The 20,936-nt window shown below is 38.3% G+C and overlaps 1 protein-coding gene across 1 annotated transcript in view; it reads right to left on the bottom strand.

The window, feature by feature from the left end:
* SLC44A5 (solute carrier family 44 member 5) overlaps positions 1-20,936 on the bottom strand; it is a 415,088-nt gene that overhangs the window by 66,478 nt on the left and 327,674 nt on the right. Inside the window, exon 4 of the mRNA XM_056123215.1 lies at positions 19,228-19,312. Within this exon, the coding sequence (XP_055979190.1) occupies positions 19,228-19,312 (85 nt within the window). The remainder of the gene's footprint in view (positions 1-19,227; positions 19,313-20,936) is intronic.

Raw genomic sequence — 20,936 nt, 5'->3', positions numbered from 1 at the left:
TAGCCTGCCAGGAGTGATCCCTGAGTGGAGAGCTAGGAAGAATAATCCTTGAGCATTGCAGGCTGTGACCCCCAAATAAACAAAAAATGGGGAGAATACCTGAACAGATACTTCACCAGCAAAGACATAAAAATAGTGAATGGGCACGTAAAAAATCCTCATGATCATTTATTATCAGGGAAAGACAAATAAACATAACAATGAACAATCATCTTATCCTGATGAATAATTCACTACTGCAAGTGCCAACAAGTGTTGGAGCAGTGTGGATATAAAGGAATTCCTATGTTCTGCTAGTAGAAATATGAACTAACATGTCCTGTATGGAAATCTTTTGGAGAATTCTCAAAATATCAAAAACACGGGATGAGGAGATATTTCAGTGATCAAGGGTGCAGCTTAACCTGTGCAGGGACTCAAGTTTGATCCCCTGCATGACCACTGCATGACTCCCCTGTGAACCACTAGGTGTGCTGATGAACCCAGTATTGTTGCTTTGTTGTCTCAGCATTGAACTATACAGTCAAGTATCATCAGAAGTAACCTTTAGTGTCCTGAGCACTGCTTGGGAGGAACCTCCAAAATACATTACAGTGAAATCTATTATATGATCCATCAATTTCACTTCTAAGTATCTTTCTGATAAACACAAATCTGAAAAGATATCTGGACACCAGTATTGTTGTAGCACTATTTATAACAGTCAAGATATGAATCCCAGTGCCTAATAAATGTTGTGTGGATAAAGAAAATTTAGTGAATACACATACACAGTGGAATACTACTCTCATCTTTAAGATAAAAGTTTGCCTTTGAAATAACATTGATGGAAACAGAAGGAGTCATGCTGAGTGAAATAAGTCAGAGAAAGACAAATGGTAGATAGCATTGCTCATGATATATAAAGAGGGAAATGAAGAGAACAAAGTCAACTAAAAGAAAACCCTAGGAATGATCATTGGATGAGGCTACCAGAATGGGAAGAAAGGAAGGAGAAAGGTGGTGCCATGGATTATGGTGAAGGGATGTTGTTGCTACTTTAATGGTAGGTATGCTAAGGCACATATATTTTGAATGGATCTAAAATTGTACCACTAAAACACATAGATTTTTAATTAATTGCTACTCTAATTTTTATAAAATTAATGGGTTTTTGTGGGCTAGAGATATAGTACGGGGAAGATGCTTGCCCTGCTTGCAAACATCCCAGACTCAATTCCCACTACTGTATATGATAACCTGAGCATCACCATGTGTGATTTCTGAGCAGAAACCCAGGAGTAAGTGCTGAGCAGTGCTGGTTGTTACACAAAATTATTTTTTTAAAATCTTTTTTCATGACTGTGGAAATGTTTCATATAATTTCAAACCCCGAATTTATTTAATATAAATGACCTCTAGAAACTGACTTCTTCAACTTCTCTAGGTATCTTTAATAAATTCCTCCAGGGGCTGGAACAATAGCACAGCGGGTAGGGCGTTTGCCTTGCACCCCGTCGACCCAGGTTCAATTCCCAGCATCCCACATGGTCCCCCGAGCACCGCCAGGAGTGATTCCTGAGTGCAAAGCCAGGAGCAACCCCTGTGCATCGCTGGGTGTGACCCAAAAAGCAAAAAAATAAATTCCTCCAATCCCCCCTCTAACACATCTAACATTAAAAGCACCTTAATGAAAGAGTAAAAAGTTGAATGATTGGCAACCGGCTAAATAAAGAATTCTACATCTATAAATTGAAAAACTGTTGCCATTGAAAATGGTAACAAAGATGGTTTAAAAGATGGATACATTTGCAATATATTAATTTTTAAAAGCAAGTTATTAAATGTCATGCAAAATAAGTAAACGTATATATGTGGAAATAAGTGTATATGAATTATGGTATTACCCTTATAGTAATTGTTTTGCTTTTATGAATTTACTAAAATTAATACGCATTAATAATAACCAGAAAAAAAGACATTTTGATTCTTCGTCAGAGTTATGGTTGATTATGATTATGATCAGTGAGCTAATTCGCCAGCGTGGTTTGGCGCATGCCTCAGGCAACAGCAAGTTAACATCCGAGCTCCCAAAGCAGTGCAGAGATGCGATCAAGGAAGACCTCAAAGAGAGAAGAGCAGAAGTACTGGTAGATGCGGCAGAAGCTGGGAAAAGTATTCATTACGCCCGCCTGTCCTTCGCCAACTACAAGACTAAGATGACTGCCCTCCGACGTCCTGATGGATCCATCACATCCTCCAGAACGGCAATGGAAAAGATTATCCATTACTTCTACTCAAATCTCTTCGATAGCCATGTCCACTTGCCGACATACCAAATTCCACAGGATGGATATGTTGTTCCCAACGTTCTCCCTTCCGAAATCCGACATGCCATTTTGTCGGTAAAGAAACGAACAGCACCAGGCCCAGACAAGGTCAGACCTGAACACCTGAAGAACCTGCCGTCAGTACTCATCAATACACTGGCTCGGCTCTTCACTCGCTACCTGTCTGAATGCAAGGTTCCATCCCAATGGAAAACCAGCAGGACCATACTACTGTTCAAGAAGGGAGACATCCATGACATTGGCAACTATCGTCCTATCTGCCTATTGTCTGTCATCTACAAGTTGTTCACTCGAGTCATCCTAAATAGGATTGGCAGAACACTAGATGAAGGACAACCATGCGAGCAAGCCAGGTTCCGCAAAGGATTCAGCACCATCGACCATATCCACACAATAACCAAACTCACTGAGGTTTCTCGGGAGTTCAAGATGCCGCTCTGTTTAACATTCATTGATTTAAAGAAGGCCTTTGATTCTGTTGAGATGGAAGCGGTCATTGAAGCCCTAGCCAATCAGGGCATTCAAGCCCAATACATCAAGATCCTCCGTGAGCTGTATTGCGGATTCACTACCAGGATCTCACCATTCTACAAAGAAGTGATCGTTGATGTCAAGAGAGGGGTTCGGCAGGGTGATACCATTTCACCGAAACTCTTCAGTGCCACCCTCGAGAACATCATGCGACGACTGGAATGGGAAGGAATGGGAGTGAAGATAGATGGTCGGCAACTACACCACCTCCGCTTTGCTGATGACATTGTTTTAATAACACCAAAGATCAGCCAAGTGGCACAAATGCTGGCCGACTTTGACCTTGAGTGTGGAAAGGTAGGACTACAGTTGAATCTTACGAAGACAATGTTTATGAGAAACAGGCTCGTTCCTGATGCCCCATTCGCTCTCAACGGAACGACCATCTCCGAATGCAACAGCTATGTGTACCTAGGTCGAGAGGTCAACATGACAAATGACCTGGCACCCGAGCTGCGCAGGAGGAAGAGAGCAGCTTGGAACGCCTTCAAGAACATTGAAGAAATAGCTAAGAGGAAGAAGAACCTCCGGCTCTGGGCACATCTCTTTGATTCCACTGTTCTTCCTGCATTAACATATGCCTCAGAGACCTGGGCCCTACGCAAACAGGATGAGAACGCTATTCAGGTCTCCCAAAGAAGAACAGAAAGAGCTATGCTTAGAATATCACGTTTCACTCAAATGAGAAAAAAAATCCGGAGTTCCGACATCCATTGACGATCAAGAATCAGGGACGCTGTCTCATTTGCCAAGGTGTCGAAAATCAGATGGGCTGGTCACGTAATGAGATTTAAAGATGACCGCTGGACTAGAGCTGTTACTGACTGGATTCCACGGGATGTCAAAAGACCGCGTGGCCGCCCACCTACTAGATGGTCAGACTTCTTCGTCAAGATCATGAACGATCGGTTTGAGGCTCTTCATGTTCCCAGAGCGAACAGATGCTATTGGGCTACACTAGCACGCGACAGGGACAAATGGAGATGTTACTGGTGCCCGCTCGAGCAAATCGACGACTAACGGGAAGTTAAGTGATTAAGTGATGATCAGTGGCATAGTCAACATACACTATCACTAGCACTGAGGGGAGTCTCAGTTTGGAAGGCCTTGTTCTTTATATTTTAACTTCCCCATCAGTAAAATAAAGGTACTAACCTGACTACTCCACTGTGGCAATAAGATATAATGCTAACATCAAAATTATAGTTGCTGAATTTTAGAATGCATTGTTAAAACTTGGAGTGTTGTAGAATATAGATTCCTTGCTTCTTTTCATTTTTTTGAGGGGGTGGGGGCAGGTGGATGAGCCACATCCAGCAATGCTCAGGCTCTGCACTCGTGGATTACTCCTGGTATGCTCAGGGGACCATATAGAATGCTGGAGATTGAACACAAGTTGCTGCATGCAAGTCATGCAGCCTTACCAGCTGTACTATTGCTCTAGCCTCTCCCTTTTACCTTTGAGAGCTGATAACTATGAATACAGGATCCAGAAATTCACTTATTTTTCCCTATGTTGCTGCACTATAGATTCAGATATAGCTCTTCTATAAATTAAACTTTGAAAAAAATGTCTCAAAACAGCCACAGAAATGTTCTCATTGGTAAGGTCCAGCTCCCGTCCTGCCAAAGCCCAGGCAGCCACAGGCACGCCCCAAAGCCACCACCATACCTCCGGCTGGGCTGCCCAAGAAAATATTCTGGATTTTCTGGAGTGACATCTCCAAACACTAAAATACTGGCATTCCAGTAATAGTACACCAGATTGGATGGAAATGTAATGTAGAAGCCAACCTATCCATTACTTGCAACAAAACATTACTTGCAACAACAGCTTAGTAAACCTTCAGACAAGGACTTAATATCTCTAAGGTGAGATACACCAATTTTCACAAATTTTCTTCTCTGTAAATATGTTTTGATCAATTCATTAACCATTCAGTGGTAACAAGCAATATAAAATAAAAATATTGTGGGCTTGTTATGGGGGCAGGCTTGAGGTGTAGTTGGGAAAATGGACACAGAGGTGGAGAAGGAGGTTATGGTGATGGTGAGACCGGTGTTGGAAGATTGAATGCCTGTAACAAATCATCATGAACAGTTTTGTAAACCACGGTGCTTAAATAAAGTGGGAATAAAAAAGGTTCAAAAGTTATAATTTTTAAAAAAATATTCTCAGCAGCTTGCTAAATTCTGGATTAACTCTGAATAATCACACAGATTACTAAAAGATCTGGTAGACTGTTGAGTAATGCTTATTCTGACTCAGAATCATGTCTGATTCAAATCTTAGGGTGAAGAAAGACTTCTCCAAAACAATGTGTGTTCATTTCTTACTTCATTCTACTTCCTACTTCTATTTTCAGAAGCAAAGGGTGAGGGAAGGGAGGTGGATCAGAAGCAGTACAGCACACTAAGTTGATTTTCCCTCCCCTTCTCTTTGAGATCATGGACAAGTTCGCCTCAATTCCAAATTATAAAGGACTCAGTGAAAGTCTCATAGACTGGAGGATACCTGCACGAAGGAAGACCAGCATCTCATTTTCAACATATTAAATGGCTTCTCCACTATTCAGCTCTTAGGACCATTGAAGCAGGGGAAAAGACACAGAGAGACCAACAGAGAATGGGAAAAGTCAATTGGAGCAAAGAAGGTAATAACAAAGCACGAGAAGATGCTGTGATGGTAGGAGGTAAGGTGAAGTAAATGGGTTTGTGCCTCCCTTGTGGTGCCTCATCTGACAATAAGATACCAGAAGTGAAGCACAGTTGAGGGACCCACGGAGACTACAGCCAAAGGAAAAGCCAAAGTCCGCCTCTCAAATCAGAAAACTATTGAGGAAATATCTCACATGTAACTCCAGAGAAAGCTTCCCAGTAATCATTAAGAGTCAGCCAAGGAATGTATTGCTGGCCAGTCACTGTGTTAGTTGTGGAAACAATAATTTAGAATAAGGTCACACCCAGGAAAGTAACAAACACTCCTCCTTCCACCTCTCACAACATAATAAAATAATTGTAAAAAGAAGTGTGTGTGTCATACTGGTCCCATCTCCAGGAAGACAGTAATAGTTGGAAGTGATCACTTTGGACAGGAACTGAATGTTGAAAGTAGGTAAAGGAACATATCTGATGATCTTTCAGGTATCTTTCAGGTAAACCATAATGCCCAAAAGGAAAGAGCCTACCTTGAGGTGCGGGGTGGGGGAAAGGAAAAGGGGGAGGGGAAGGGAAACTGGGGACACTGGTGGTGGGAAACATATACTATGTACTCTGGTGAAAGGCTGGGTGTTGGAACATTATGTGACTGAACCCCAATCATGAACAACTTTGCAACTGTGCATCACACTGTGATTCAATAAATAATTTTTTTTAAAAAAAACAAAGTGTGTGTAGGAGGGACATGGAAAATATAAGATTTTTTATATTTTCTTAGATTTTCACAGAATCAAATCTGATGAGAAGTTGCAAGAAGTCAGAGTAAAACTTCATTGTGAGCTATACTGAACTGTTTAGTGACAAAAAGTATTTGAAACATTTAAAATATTTAAGCTATAAGAGTGTTAAGAATTGAAGTAGTATAATTTAAAAGTGCAATGATGGGGGCGGGGAAACGTATTTCATGCATCTAAGCCCATCAAATGGTTCATGAGTCTGCTTATAGAGCCAGAAAAATAGCAAAGTGGATAAGAAGCTTGTCTTGCCCACAGCTAACTACTGATTTGATCCCTGGCACAACCAATAGTCCTCAAAATAATGCCAGTAGTGATCCCTGAGCATAGAGCCAGGAATCTTGTACACTGCTGCGTATGGCCCCAAAACAAAACAAGGAGTATGCTTATAAATTTATACACAATATGCACAAGTTTACTTAAACATTTCACAAGAATAAGCTTATTTCTTTCCTTACTCGAGCTATTGTAATATCCATAGTATTATGATGATGTTATTAAAATTTGCACCTAAGGAAATGAATAACTTATTGCATACGTCCCTTGTGAGTGGTAAAAACTGTGAAGGATAATTCAGTGTCAAGAGTTTCAGGAGGTAAAATTGATTAGCTGTAAAATGCTATATAAACAAAACTATTTGCCAGATTATCCTATTGTGAGTAAAGTATATACTTGACTCATCTTTATAACCATACTGTGACAACATTTAGTTTCAGACATAGTCCATCTGAAGTACAAGCAAATGTTACAGAATAAATAAGACCAACTCCAGAATGCAATTTTATAATCCTACTGCTTTTTTTTTTGGCACAACTCTATAGTCATTCAAACTGTCTGATATGTTTAAACTTCAGTGGACCTCAGATTCCTTAGGTAAAGTAGATGATGGTAGTAGCAACTCGGCAATTCTGTGGAAGTAGAATTTGAGGAAATAAGTCATGATTTAACTTGAAGCATATTTTCACGAAGAAATAATAAAAGAGAAGGAGTCTCAAAATACTAGCTCAGGATTATGTACTGTGTACTTAAGCTTGCCTCGCTTCTTTCCTAGATTCACCGAAATAACAAAATTAGAGTCCAGAAAGGAGTTAACCCCACCACATCATCCAAGGAGGTGGAGGATAGAATGTGCTCAAAATTGCAGAATGGAGTGCAACAATTACTGGAAGATGGAAAGCATATGTGTTGAGTGATGAATGCACCAGAGAGGAGTTAGAAAAATGGTGGGACATGATTTACCTGTTAGAAATCATGGGAGCACAGGCTGAACTCAGTTAAGGATGAAAAATGTGGCTGAACGCAAGATTATGGAAGATTTAATACAGACCATAATTCAAATCAACACTGCTGTACTTCTGACATAGCCCTATAATCAGAATTATAACATTGAAAAACAAAACAAAACAAAAACAAAACATCAGAGGCCTTTTTTGGTTGAGTGAACCTTTTGGGAAAAGCGAGGTATTTTGTAGGGTTTGGTTACCTAACCTACAATTTCTCATATTCTGGAACTTTGAAAACTCATGCCTGACAGCCAGCTTCCTGCCAGTTCATGTGCAGTTCAATCGGACAGCCCAAAGAGCCCTATCACCCTATATGGAACAGAGGCCTCCCTGGAAAACCGAACTACAAAAATTATGTCAGTAGAGGCATAGCACATTTACCTAAAGATCAGTTTCTTTAGTAAAACTGTATAATCAAGTACCACACATAATGTTCAGAGGAATCAGAACACACACACACACACACACACACACACACACACAACAAGGTAAAGAAAATCTGATTCTGGATGAAATACTACTACTTATGGGCCTGGGCTTTAAAAACAGTATTTTCAGAGTAATACACAAAGCAAACAAGTAATATAAAAATAAAACTACTACGTTATTGAAAGGTATAATAAAAAGTAACAAGATTTGCAGAGATTTAAAGAATGATTGTTTTAAATGTTGTGGGGAAATGGGGTTGGAGTGATAGCACAGCAGGTAGGGCGCTTGCCTTACATAAGGCTGATCTGGTTTCAATCCCCAGCATCTCATATGGTTCCCTGAAGACCGCCAAGATTCATTTCTGAGTGCAGAGCCAGTAGTAATCCCCGAATAACACTGGGTGTGACCCCCATACAAACAAAAGCAAAAGAAAAAGTGACAAGAATGAGGGAACTGAGAAAATTTCTAGAACTACCAAATAAAAGTCAGAAATCAAAACTATAAGGAGGAAAAGAGACGTTAAGAGTGATTCAGGAAGATCAAGGAACTCGAGTTCCAAAAAGAGAAGTAAAAAGATAAAAAAGAATACAGAGATCAAAGAAATAACTGAAGAAAAAAAATTCAGATCTGGTAAAAGTCCAAGTTCTTTGGAATTAATGGACCTACATAGAACTAAATAAAGAGAGCAACAACAAAAACTGTATATTAAATTGTGATATTTCAGAACACCAAGAAGAAATTATTTTAAATACCCTCCTAGAATTGGACATCACAAGGTACCTGAGTCAAATTGACAACAGATACTCTTAAATTGAAAGCAGTGAAAAAAAGTTTTACAATTCTGATAGGAATTGTCTTTAAATTATATTCTATAACTAATATACCACTCAACTATACAGAGGGAAAAACAAAATATGTCTAAGAACCTAACACTTTTACTTTCTAATGTTTTTTCTTTTTCTCTCTCTCTTTCTTTTCTTTTTTTTTCTCTCTTTCCTAGAAAGACTATCAAAATTGTATTTTCTATTAAAACAAGTACAGGGGCTGGAGCGATAGCACAGCAGGTAGGGTGTTTGCCTTGCATGAGGCCAACCCAATCCGATTTCCAGCATCCCATATGGTACCCCGAGCACCACCAGGAAAGATTTCGGAGTGCAGAGCCAGGAGTAAGCCCTGAGCAATGCCAGGTGTGACCCAAAAAGCAAAATAATTAATAAATATATAAATAAAACAAGTACAACAAAAAAGGGCTGGAGCTATAGCACCGTGGGTAGGGCGTTTGCCTTGCATGCAGCCGACCCAGATTCGATTCCTCCTCCCCTCTCGGAGAGCCCACCAAGCTATAGAGAGTGTCTCACCTGCACAGCAAAGTCTGGCAAGCTACCCGTGACATAGTCGATATGCCAAAAACAGTAACAACAAGTCTCACAATTTGTTGTGAGATGTTACTGGTGCCTGCTTGAGCAAATCAATGAACAACAGGAAGACAGTGCTACAGCGCTACAACAACAAAGAATAAAAACTCAGAAGCTGGGTCCAATTTAATAATATGGAGAAATGTCCAATTAAAGCTATGGGAAAGGCCTAAAATGTAGCAGGTCCTGCCTGAAATAATAAAAAAAAAAGCTAGGTGTCCGACCAAAAGGGTCTCTAAAAATTGTGACTGAGTCAGCAGAAAATCTGTCAAGGAAAAAAAAATTATACAAGAATACAATTAACCCCCACACAGGTAAAGGTAAAAGGTAAAGGCCCTCCCGTTGTTCATTGATTTGCTCGAGTGGGCCCAGTAATGTCTCCATTGGAGACTTTGTTGTTACTGTGTCTGGCATATCAAATACGTCACGGGTCGCTTGCCAGGCTCTGCCGTGCGGGCGAGATACTCTCGGTAGCTTGCCGGGCTCCGAGAGGGGTGGAGGAATCGAACTCGGGTCGGCCGGGTCAGCCGCATGCAAGGCAAACGCCCTACCCACTATGCTATCAAGCACAGTGGTAGGGCGTTTGCCTTGCACGCAGCCAACATGGCCAACCCGAGTTCGATTCCTCCACCCCTCTCGGAGAGCCCGGCAAGCTACCGAGAGTATCTCGCCCGCACGGCAGTGCCTGGCAAGCTCCCCGTGACTTATTTGATATGCCAGACATAGTAATAACAAAGTCTCCAATGGAGACGTTACTGGGCCCGCTCGAGCAAATTGATGAACCCCCACACAAGGAAAATTAAAAGGTAGATAATAGTAAAGGTAAAGGTAAAGGTAAAGGCCCTCCCGTTGATCGTCGATTTGCTCGAGCGGGCCCAGTAACATCTCCATTGGAGACTTTGTTGTTACTGTGTCTGGCATACCGAATAGAATACTCTCGGTAGCTTGCCGGGCTCTCCAAGAGGGGCGGAGGAATCGAACTCAGGTCAGCCATGTTGGCCGCTTGTAAGGCGAACGCCCTACCCGCTGTGCTATCGCTCCAGCCCAGATAATAGTAAGCTACTAATAAAATGCAAATTTCGACTTTTGGTTGCATAGGAGAAATGCAATGAAACAGCCTGGAGTGAGTGAAGCTAACAGAGGTATAACAAAGTTGGTGTTTTGTTTTGTGTCTAGAATCAATCCTCCAACAGATCTGCTGAAACTGAGAACCAAACCTTATGAGAAAGAGGGCATGGAAAAGAAGGATGGAGAGAAGAGTAGTGAGGATAACACCCCCCTCTAAAATAAAAGGGAATAGATACACATTACTCTATGATTTAAAGTCATTAAAACTATAAAAATCTAAAGTAAATTAACAAAGATAGGAGAAGGACAAGGATTTGGAAAAGATAATCCACATGAGTAAACATTTTATTTTTATAAAAGGATTTCAATGGATTTAATAAAAGTTACTTATATATTTACTTCTTTTTGGGTTTTGAGCCACACCTGATGGTACTCATAGTTTACTCCTGGTTCTGTACTCAAGAACCACTCCTGGCAGTATTCAGGGGATCATACACAGTATCCATCCCCTCATGGTAAGAGAGAATGAAATAAAAGAATAAGTATATTGTTAAAAGGAAGGTAAAAAAAAAGTATGTCTTATGAACAGTATGTTTGAATACTCCCAAAGTTTTCATGATGAAATCTGAATCACCCCATCCCCTCCCACATTGCCCCTATCTGACAGTATATGAAGGAAGGAGTCTTGGGAAGGAGTCTTGGTGGTTTCCAATGAATGCAACTGGTGCCTACACACAAGACTCCAGAGAATTCTCCCAGATGTAGGTCAAATGCGTCTGGCCTGCATTGGAGAATGCAGAATAAATATATTAGTCTGCTAGCCTGAAAAATCACTCCCACAAGAACTTGACTATGCTAGAACCCTAATATTGGACTTTCAGTCCACAGAACCATATACAATACATTTCTGTTGATAATAAGTCACAGTCTATGATACTCCGTTATAGCAGGCTGAACTAAGACATCCAAAGAGATTGTCTTTGTGGAATGAAGTTGTTCGTAGAGTCCTAGGACAGGAGACCATTGCTACTATGATAAGCACTTCCTTATAGTCAGTCAATCAATTACATACATTGGTTGGTAAATAAGCTGAAAATTAAGTCGAATAATAATTGGGGCTTGTACTGTGTTCAAATAAACTGGTGAGAACTTACTATTTTTATGAGATTCTTTAGACAATTTTACAATTTTACTTCTTTACTGAAGACAATTATCACTTTACATTTATGCTGTTTGGATGAAAAATGGAGTAGTAGAATATCTTTTTCCTCTTAATCTTTCTCATTTTTTTCTCATCTGAAACTCATACAGGGATATGGTTTTTCAGTCTAATTTGGTATCAATCTTGTCAGTTGAAATTTTTTGAATAGCCAGAAGGTGGCATCAAAATCAACTAAGTTTTGCATTTCAGTGAAGATTTCACAAAAAGAATCATGCCTAGGTATCTTGAACAACTTCCTTGAAACTCAAAAGGCAGAAAAGTTACACCTATTGACAAAGCATATCATTTTCCTTTGATGTTTCTTTTATAGGTTTCAACATTTTGGAAAGTTTCCAGTTTCTCCTAAGATCCTTTTGGTTAGTCATGGATTGAAAACACAAAATGGCCAAACTCTATAACCCAAATATGATTATACCATTTCTAACACGTAATTTAAACTCAGTTGTCCAATTTGCCAGTGTATAATCATTTATAGTAATCTTTTGTGGGCTGGAGAGATCACAGAGCAAGAAAGGCACATGTCTTGCATGAAACCAATTTGCATTTGATTCCTTATGTGGCATATGAGCTCTAGCTGCCTGTCTGAAGTGATCTCTGCGCTCAGAGCCAGGAGTAAGTAAGCCCTGAGCACCAATAGGTATGACCTCACAAACAAAAACAAAAAATAAATAATAACATTCATAGCAATCACTTGTGAACCTTTGTATGTGTGTCTCCTGAGCTGTAATATTGTTTCTTTCACTTAGAATTTATGTTTCTTTTTTCCCCCCTCTTTTTTGTTTTTTTTCTTTTTGGGTCACAACAGGAGATGCACAGGGGTTACTCCTGGCTTTGCACTCAGGAATTACCCCTGGCAGTACTCAAGGGACCATATGTGATGCTAGGAATTGAACCCGGGTCTCAGCAGCGTGCAAGGTAAATGCCGTACTATCACTCCCGCTCCCCCCCTTTTTTTCTTGGTAAGTCTAATTAAAGGTGTATCAGTTTTGCATACTTTCAAAAATTAACATTTAAGTCTCTTTAATCTTTTCTATTATCTTTTTAATCTGTTTCACTGATTTTTTTCCTTTGTTCTTTCTTTCTTTCTACTAAGGAGCTTTGTTTCTATTTCTTTTCCTAGATCCTTTCCCACCCTCCCCCTGCCTCCATGGCAGACAATATTCCCCATACTCTCTCTCTCTACTTTTGGGCATTATGATTTGCAATACAGATACTGAGAAGTAATCATGTTTGGTCCATTATCTATCTATCTATCTATCTATCTATCTATCTATCTATCTACAATGGAATTCTATTTTAGGCTAGAGAGGTAGTATAGGGGGTAGAACACTGGCTCTGCATGAAGTTGACGTGGGTCCAATCCAATATCATAGATGGTTTCCCTGGGCACCACAAGGAGTAGATGCATATATACACACAATGGAATTCTGTGCAGTCACAAGGAATGATGAACTGCTACTTGGATGGAAGAGGATGATCTCCCCACATCTCCCCCACACCCTGAAGATCTTATGTTAAGTAAAGTAAATCAGAAGAACAAGACAAATACTGGATGCTCTCACTGTTCTGTGGTATATATAATAACATGCGGTACACACAATAACATGTCTAGGGAATGGTAGATAGCAACGGTGGGCAAAATTGGTTCTCGATTACAGAAACAAAAATGCCAAGGATGGGGAAAAATTGTGGGGAAGAAAGAAGCAGAGGTATTTAAACCTGCTATAGAAACTTCATTTGCAGTGCAATAACTTTTTGATTGAAGCTCTTCAATCCAGATGCAAGGAAGGAAGGAAAGAGGAAGGAAGAAAGGAAGGAAGGAAGGAAGGAAGGAAGGAAGGAAGGAAGGAAGGAAGGAAGGAAGGAGGGAGGGAGGGAGGGAGGGAGGGAGGGAGGGAAGAAGCAGAGGCTTGGAAGCAATATAGAGACAAGGGACACGAGTCTCAGACCTCTTTATGGTAGACAGATGAAGTATCTGCTTATATCTACACCACTAGATCTGACACTACTGCTAGCCCAAACTGGTGGGATGGCAGGTAAGAACACTGTAAGCCCGAACACTTATTGTAAGCAACTATGCAAATCACAGTATCTGTAACACTGTAACACTGTAGCACTGTCCTCCAGTTGTTCATCAATTTGCTCCAGCAGGCCCAGTAACGTCTCCATCGTGAGACTTGTTACTGTATTTGGCATATCAAATACATCACGGGTAGCTTGCCAGGCTTTGCCATGCAGGCGAGATACTCTCGGTAGCTTGCCAGGCTCTCCAAGGGGGGCAGAGGAAATCACGATATCTAAATTTAAAAATATTTTTAATTAAAAACAGTTGAGGGGGTGCAAAATATATCATTCAAACATTTCATTCCTTCGAGATGAGATTTAGGGGTTCTGTTTCAATTGGATGGCACTGTGCCAAGAGTAGTGTTTATAATGAGACTGTGTCAGTGTGTATATTTGTTTCAATGTGGGTATTTTCTCTTTTACTTGATGTATAGGACTTGCTCATCTAGTTTTTATATTTTTTTCAGAGGGAATTTCTCTGAAATCCATGGATTTCTTAACTCTACCCTTGAAAATTGAGATGTCCTTCTCTGTTTTTAAAAACCTTGATAAGTAAGGTCATTCATTGCTCTAGCCTATATACTTTGAAATATTTTATTTTGGACAATTTGCAGGAAATATAAAAGTATTACATATTTTTGTAGAAACTTTTTATACACAGTAACATAATACAAAGCCACGTGGGTTCCGGGGTCAAGATCTCCAAGCCTACTCGGATTGGAGTCGAGCATCCTCCACCCAGATCCTCCAAATTCCAGTAGGCGGGGGTCACACCCACCAACTGGCCCCCTGGCACCGTGTAATCCCATCAGCGGCCAAGACTCAGAGACTATAAAAACCAGCTCCCGGAACCGTGTGGCCGCATTCACGGCCGTGCGACATCTTATTATGACAACTTATTATCTCATTTCTACTTTGGACAAACTGGCAGGCTCCCGAATGTAGCCTGCCCACATGGCAGAGTCTGGCAAACTCCCCGTGGCGTACCCAATATGCCAAATATCAGTAACAATGATGGGTCTCATTCTCCTAAAGAGCCTTGAATATAATCTCAGGGCTAGGATGAAGGAGACGTTACTGGGGCCTGCTCGAGGTAATCGATGAATAACAGGATGATCTGTGATCTGTGATCTGTGAACATAATACATAATAAAACGGATATAAATGATAGAATAAAAAATTCTTTTGAGTGGGAGAAAATATTTATTTGCTACACATGATAAAGGTTTAATACCGAAGATTATAAAGTATTCGCAAAATTTAGTAACAAAAAAAAAAAAACCAAACCACATTTAAAAACTGGTGAGAAGAGCTGAACAGACACTTTCTCAAAGAAGGTATGCAGATGGTAAGTAAAAATGTTTTTCATCACTTATCATCAGGAAAATGTAAACCAAAATGACAATGAGATATTACTTCACACCTGTGAGAATGGCACACATCAAAAAAACTGGAAGCAACTAGTACAGGCAGGAATGTGGAGGAAAAGGACCCCTCATTCAATGTTGGTGGGATTTTTTGGTTCAGCCTCTCTGGATAAGAACCTTCTAAAAAAATCAAGAATTGAGGGTCTGGAGATACAGTACAACGGGTAGAGGGCTTGGTTTGCATGTGGCCAATCTAGTTTTGATACCCAGCATCCTATATGCTATCCTGAACCTGCCAGGAGTAAACCCTGAGCACCATCGGGTGTGGCCCTCCCCCCCCCAAAAAAAATAATTAAGAATTGAGCTTAGAAATGACTTCAAAATTCCACTTCTCAGCATCTACTTCAAGAGCATAATCATCATAATTCAAAAAGATGATTGCACTGCCATGTTCAAATAACACTATATCTAGAAACATAGTAAAAATTGCTCAATGGCAAATGAAAACAGACTGTGAGAACTAGATCTCTTAAGGGGAAGTGGAAGGAAAAGGAAAAGGAAGAAAGACGAAAGATAGTGATAGAGGAATGCTGATGCTCTGGTGGTGGGTGTAGTATAACAAAATTGTACTCCTGAAATTATATTCCTGTTTTTGAGAACAATAGAATCAATTTGGATATAAGCAGAAATTGTGTTTTAAAATATAAAATAAGTTGTTTTACTCTTTTATTGAATAAAATTATCATTTATCTTTTAATTGGATGTGCGATGCATAAAGGTAGATTTGCTTTAAGTGGTTAAATATTTTAAAATTTCTATTATGCTTTCCGGCTTTTTTGTCATTTTCAGAAAAGATTTCTTTCACCCATAGTTCTATAAATATATCCTTGCATCTCTGTTATATTTTGACTCTATAATATAACACATATCTAATGTTTCAGTATTCAATATTTTGATGCAAGTATGAAAGAAATATTCAATTTTATTTCATATTTCTGAACAGAATTTCAATTACTTAAATACCATTAATTTCAACATCTTTTGCTCTAAATTGAAATCTCATCTTTATCATAATCAAAATTTCATTTATATATTTTTCTTTTTATTTATTTATATATTTATGGGCTGGAGCGATAGCACAGTGGGTAGGGCATTTGCCTTGCATGCGGCTGACCTGGAGTTCGATTCCTCCATCCCTCTCGGAGAACCTGGTAAGCTACCGAGAGTATCCCACCAGCATGGCAGAGCCTGGCAAGCTACCGCGGCATATCCAATATGCTAAAAACAGTAAAATGTCTCACAATGGAGACGTTACTGGTGCCCACGCTACCAAATCGTGAATAATGGGAGGACAGTGCTACAGTGCTACAATGGACAGAGTTATTTATATTTAGTTTTATGAAAGTCTCATATTGTATTATTAACATTATAGATTAAATTTGATTTTTTCATAAATATTTTTAGCTACTATTAAAAATTATGAGGGATCAGGAGGATAGTTCCAGGGCCAGGGACATATGCCTTAGAGATGCAAGAACTTGAGTGTGAACAGGCCCCAGTATTGAACTGTCTATTCAACCTGGCATGTCAGAGAGTGACTTCCTATTTAAAGCCCTGAAGTACAGCTGAAAATGCTTAAGTAATTATGCAAATATTCTAAGAAGCATTTGAGTTAACTTTCTTGTTAAAAATTTGAATCAATACATATTTATCACAAGAATTAAAATAGAAAATTAAACATTTTATAAAATAAAGACATTTTTCTAAGATTTCTGCAGACTGAGAAATCAACCCAAAGTATGCTTCAATCTACCAGTGAGTAATAAACTTGGATCTAAGGGATCAAAAATTCTCCCAAGAATGTTCCCATAAACCAGACATGAAAGATTGTTAAAAATGCCATTAAAAACTGTAGGATTTCCTTAGGGAGTTCTGCTTTGCATTTTATAGACTCCATGATAGGCACTTTTTTGGCTTTACATTTGCTGCTCATAGAATTATATTTTTCTGGCTCTTAACATTTTAGTTTCAGGGTATTTTGGTGTTCTTCAGTTTAGGTTTACACTGAGTCTCAAGATATTCACTGGAAGGAACAACACAGACTTCAAGAACAAGTGAATTAATTTATCATACAGTAGTAGTGGTATCATAAATCATAGGGGTGAGGCATATTACTCAACAAACTATTCTGAGACAACTGGCTCTGCAGTTTAAAAAAAAGGCATGTGATTCCTACTTTATTACTTACAAAAACAAGTTTCAAGTGGGTTAGAGATTTAGTTATAAAAAAGCAGATGATAAAATAAGAAATATAGGTAAATGTTATTTTCAGAAGAAGACAATTATAATCATGACACAAAATCTTGAAACCTCAAAGGAAAATTAATAAAACCAATTCTTGAAAACATCAACAATTTTAATGGCTCCATTATAGTTCATTTTAAAAATGAACTATAATGCTACATATATGTAAAGTTTCCTATGTATGGGACTTATACTTTAACAAAGATATCTGTGCTATATTAGAGTGTCTTTATTTTTGTTATATTAGGGTGTCTTTATATGAAAGTGTCTGAGTTCTAAAAATCATTTCTGTGGAGGCCCCACAACCTATTTCAAAGCAATATATATTTAAAGATATAAATGAAGTTTATCATACATTGTGAAGGTTATGCTAGCAATATATAGGACCTACTTTTATTTTACTTTTTGGGTCACACCTAGAGATGCTCAGGGGTTACTCCTGGCTCATGCACTCAGGAATTACTCCTGGTGGTGCTCAGGGGACCATATGGGATGCTGGGAATCAAACCCAGGTCAGCTGCGTGCAAGGCAAATGCTCTACAAGCTGTGCTACCAGCCCCTAGGACCTACTTTTAATTACAGAGGATGAAATAAGAATTACTTCTCTAGGTCAGAATTTGTCATTTACAATAGACAGTAAGAACATTTTTGTGGAGGTCAACTTGTTTTCTCTAAACTCGACCTGACATGATTGAGGCCTTACTACTTGAAAATTTCTGGTTTCTCTTGAATGTCTATAATATTACTCTGTGAGTACTTTGCTAACCTCATGAATCCTGATGTTTGTTTTTATCTTTTTGTTTTTAAAATCACTTAGAACCAGAAACCACAATTCAGGGCAGGCAGTTCGGGAACCTAACAAAAGTGAAATGAGTCACAGTGGTGGGTTTATATTTACTTAAGTTTTCTAACCTATTCTAACACTTGTATAAAAATGAAATTGATTAAGAATAATCTGGGGGTGGAGAGATAGTATAGTGGGAAGATAAGATGCTTGCCTTAGATACAGCTGGCCTGGATTGGACCCCCAGCACCCCATATGGTTCCTCCAGCACCACCAAGAGTGATTCCTGAGCATTGAGCCAGGAGAAACCCAGAATACTACTGGGTATGACTCAGAAACAAAACAACAACAAAAATTTAGTTAAAAATGTGAGATTTGTGTGAATTTGCTTTTAGAATGGAATTTCTGTTATGGTTCTAACCATATAATGAAAATTTTATCATGGTTAAAATAAAAAGGTATTTGATGAATTCTTCCTTGTTTGTTTCAGCTACTCTGCATCACTGAAATAGTCAAATTCATCATACACTGAAGAGTTTCTGGGTGTTTCACTCATACTGAAAGAGATAACAGATCTATCAGTAGGCCCTGTGGCTTAAATAATTCTAATAACTGCATTTCCCAGCTTTCGATTAGTTACTCAGAATTAAAATTTTCAACAACCCATTTCATAAGACATTTAAAAATATGGTTTCTGATTTAAAAAAAAAACCAATTCACCCATTAAAATTATGTATATTTTTATTAAGCAGATCACCATGCATTGTAATAAAATGCTACATAGCAATAAAATCTTGTCTTATGTCTTACAGCATGAAGTTTCCCAATTGCTTATAAACAGTTTCCAGGAAAAGATGGAGCGAACACATCCCTTATAAATTTCAATCTTATAAACTCTAGGAGAATGAATGTAAAAGTGAGCTCTAGGTTCCAATTTAGACACTAAAATCAAACAAAACAGAGAAGAGGCATACTCACTCATTGGGGGTACCCTTCAGGCCACAAAAATGACCATCACTGTCTGTAGGATACGCCACTCTCCTGGGGTCGCCATGTACCCAGGCTGCAGAAATAAGAAAGGATAAAAACTCTAATCAGTAACAGCTGGCTAAGGGCTGTCTGATTTGAGAAATTAGAATGCACCACGGCAACACACTAACCTCTCCTCTTAGTCACAGAGGATTATTGATTTTCTTCAAAGAGTAATTTCTTAATGAAAAGTGAAATAAAATATGGATGAATCAGTCAGAAAGCACATTTCTCTTGTTCTCTCAGGACTCATCTGGATTGTAGCCAAAACATGAGGTAATGCACTTAGAAAATGACATTTATTAAAATGTGAATTAGAGGGTACACTACAAAAGCTTGGTTGGCCAGAAGTCACCTTTCTAAGGAGCTAAGCTAAATGACTTCATAGTAAAGCTAACAAATTTACATTAATTGTTATGATTTTATTCTTTTGGGTTATACATAAATGAAATTCACTAAAAATTTAGGAGACTAAAACTATAATACTCAATTCAAACTGGCTAGTTTGTTATGATTTCATTCTGAAGGCAAAGAAAAGCAATATTATAGGCAACCCATAATAGGGTTTTATTATACATTTGTCAGATAATCTAAAATCTTAATATAAATATCAAGTTTTTTCATACTTTATGAACACCAAATACTCAGTTATACTTTCTCAGAAGACAAAGAGTTCTACCTTCAGAAACTCATAACCTTTATTTTTGATGAATTATAAATTTGAACTGACAATTATAGTTTAGAACCAGAGTTACATGAATTACTTAAATTGGGTAATACTCCATAATTCTATCCCATTTTTTACTTATTGAATTTTTAAAAAATCATCTCTAAAAATCTAAAGACTATATTGGACATATAAAGCTACATGTGCAGATGGAGAACATATCTCATTGTCCTTTGCTTTTTTTTTTAAACATTTGCCCAGATATCTCCTTACTCACATTTATTGGATTTGATTTGACACTTCAAGCTATAATCCCATCAGCCCTTATGTACATGGCCTGTGTGTTTTAGGAAGATAAAAAAAAAATCGATTCTGAGTAAGAATTTTAATATAGAAGAGAAATTTTTTTCAATCATTTTCTCATCTATTTATGGCCTTCCTTTTAGCATCAAAGTGCCCAGAAAGGTCTTTCTTTTTCTAATGTCACTGAGGCCAAATCGGTTTCATCTTCTAATACCTTCTTAGAAAATCTGACTCATCTACGTAATTCCTCCTACAATATGTTTTCCTTATATGTATTTCCAGAATGAAGAGAGTGGACCATAAACAAGGCATTCAAGTGATATCAAAGCTCAATGTACAATGCCTCTGTCGCTTCTGTGATATTGTTTTTAATGTTTTAACTTTGGCTAACTCTAAAAACAATCTAATTTTACCTATTTTTGATGTTTTTCTCACGCCTATCCTTAAGTGTTTTGTTCCTATTTTGTGTATTATTAAAGCAGAATTGGATGTTTAAAAAAGCATTAGGATTGCTTGCTATCTTTGCTACTTAATATATTTATCACTTTCAGTAAGTCCATTGTTTTGAGTCTTGACTTTCTAATTTGTTACAATAAAATAGGCAATAATAACAATATTCAGTTTAATGAGACTGTTAAAATACGAAAGAAGATAATGAAAACAAAATGTCTAACATGGTGGTTGTCAT

This window comes from Sorex fumeus, unplaced genomic scaffold (genome assembly GCF_029834395.1).
Source record: "Sorex fumeus unplaced genomic scaffold, SorFum_2.1 ptg000047l, whole genome shotgun sequence".
NCBI classification, from domain to species: domain Eukaryota; kingdom Metazoa; phylum Chordata; class Mammalia; order Eulipotyphla; family Soricidae; genus Sorex; species Sorex fumeus.
Note: the sequence above shows the minus strand (reverse complement) of the source record. Positions and strands in the feature narration are given on the sequence as shown.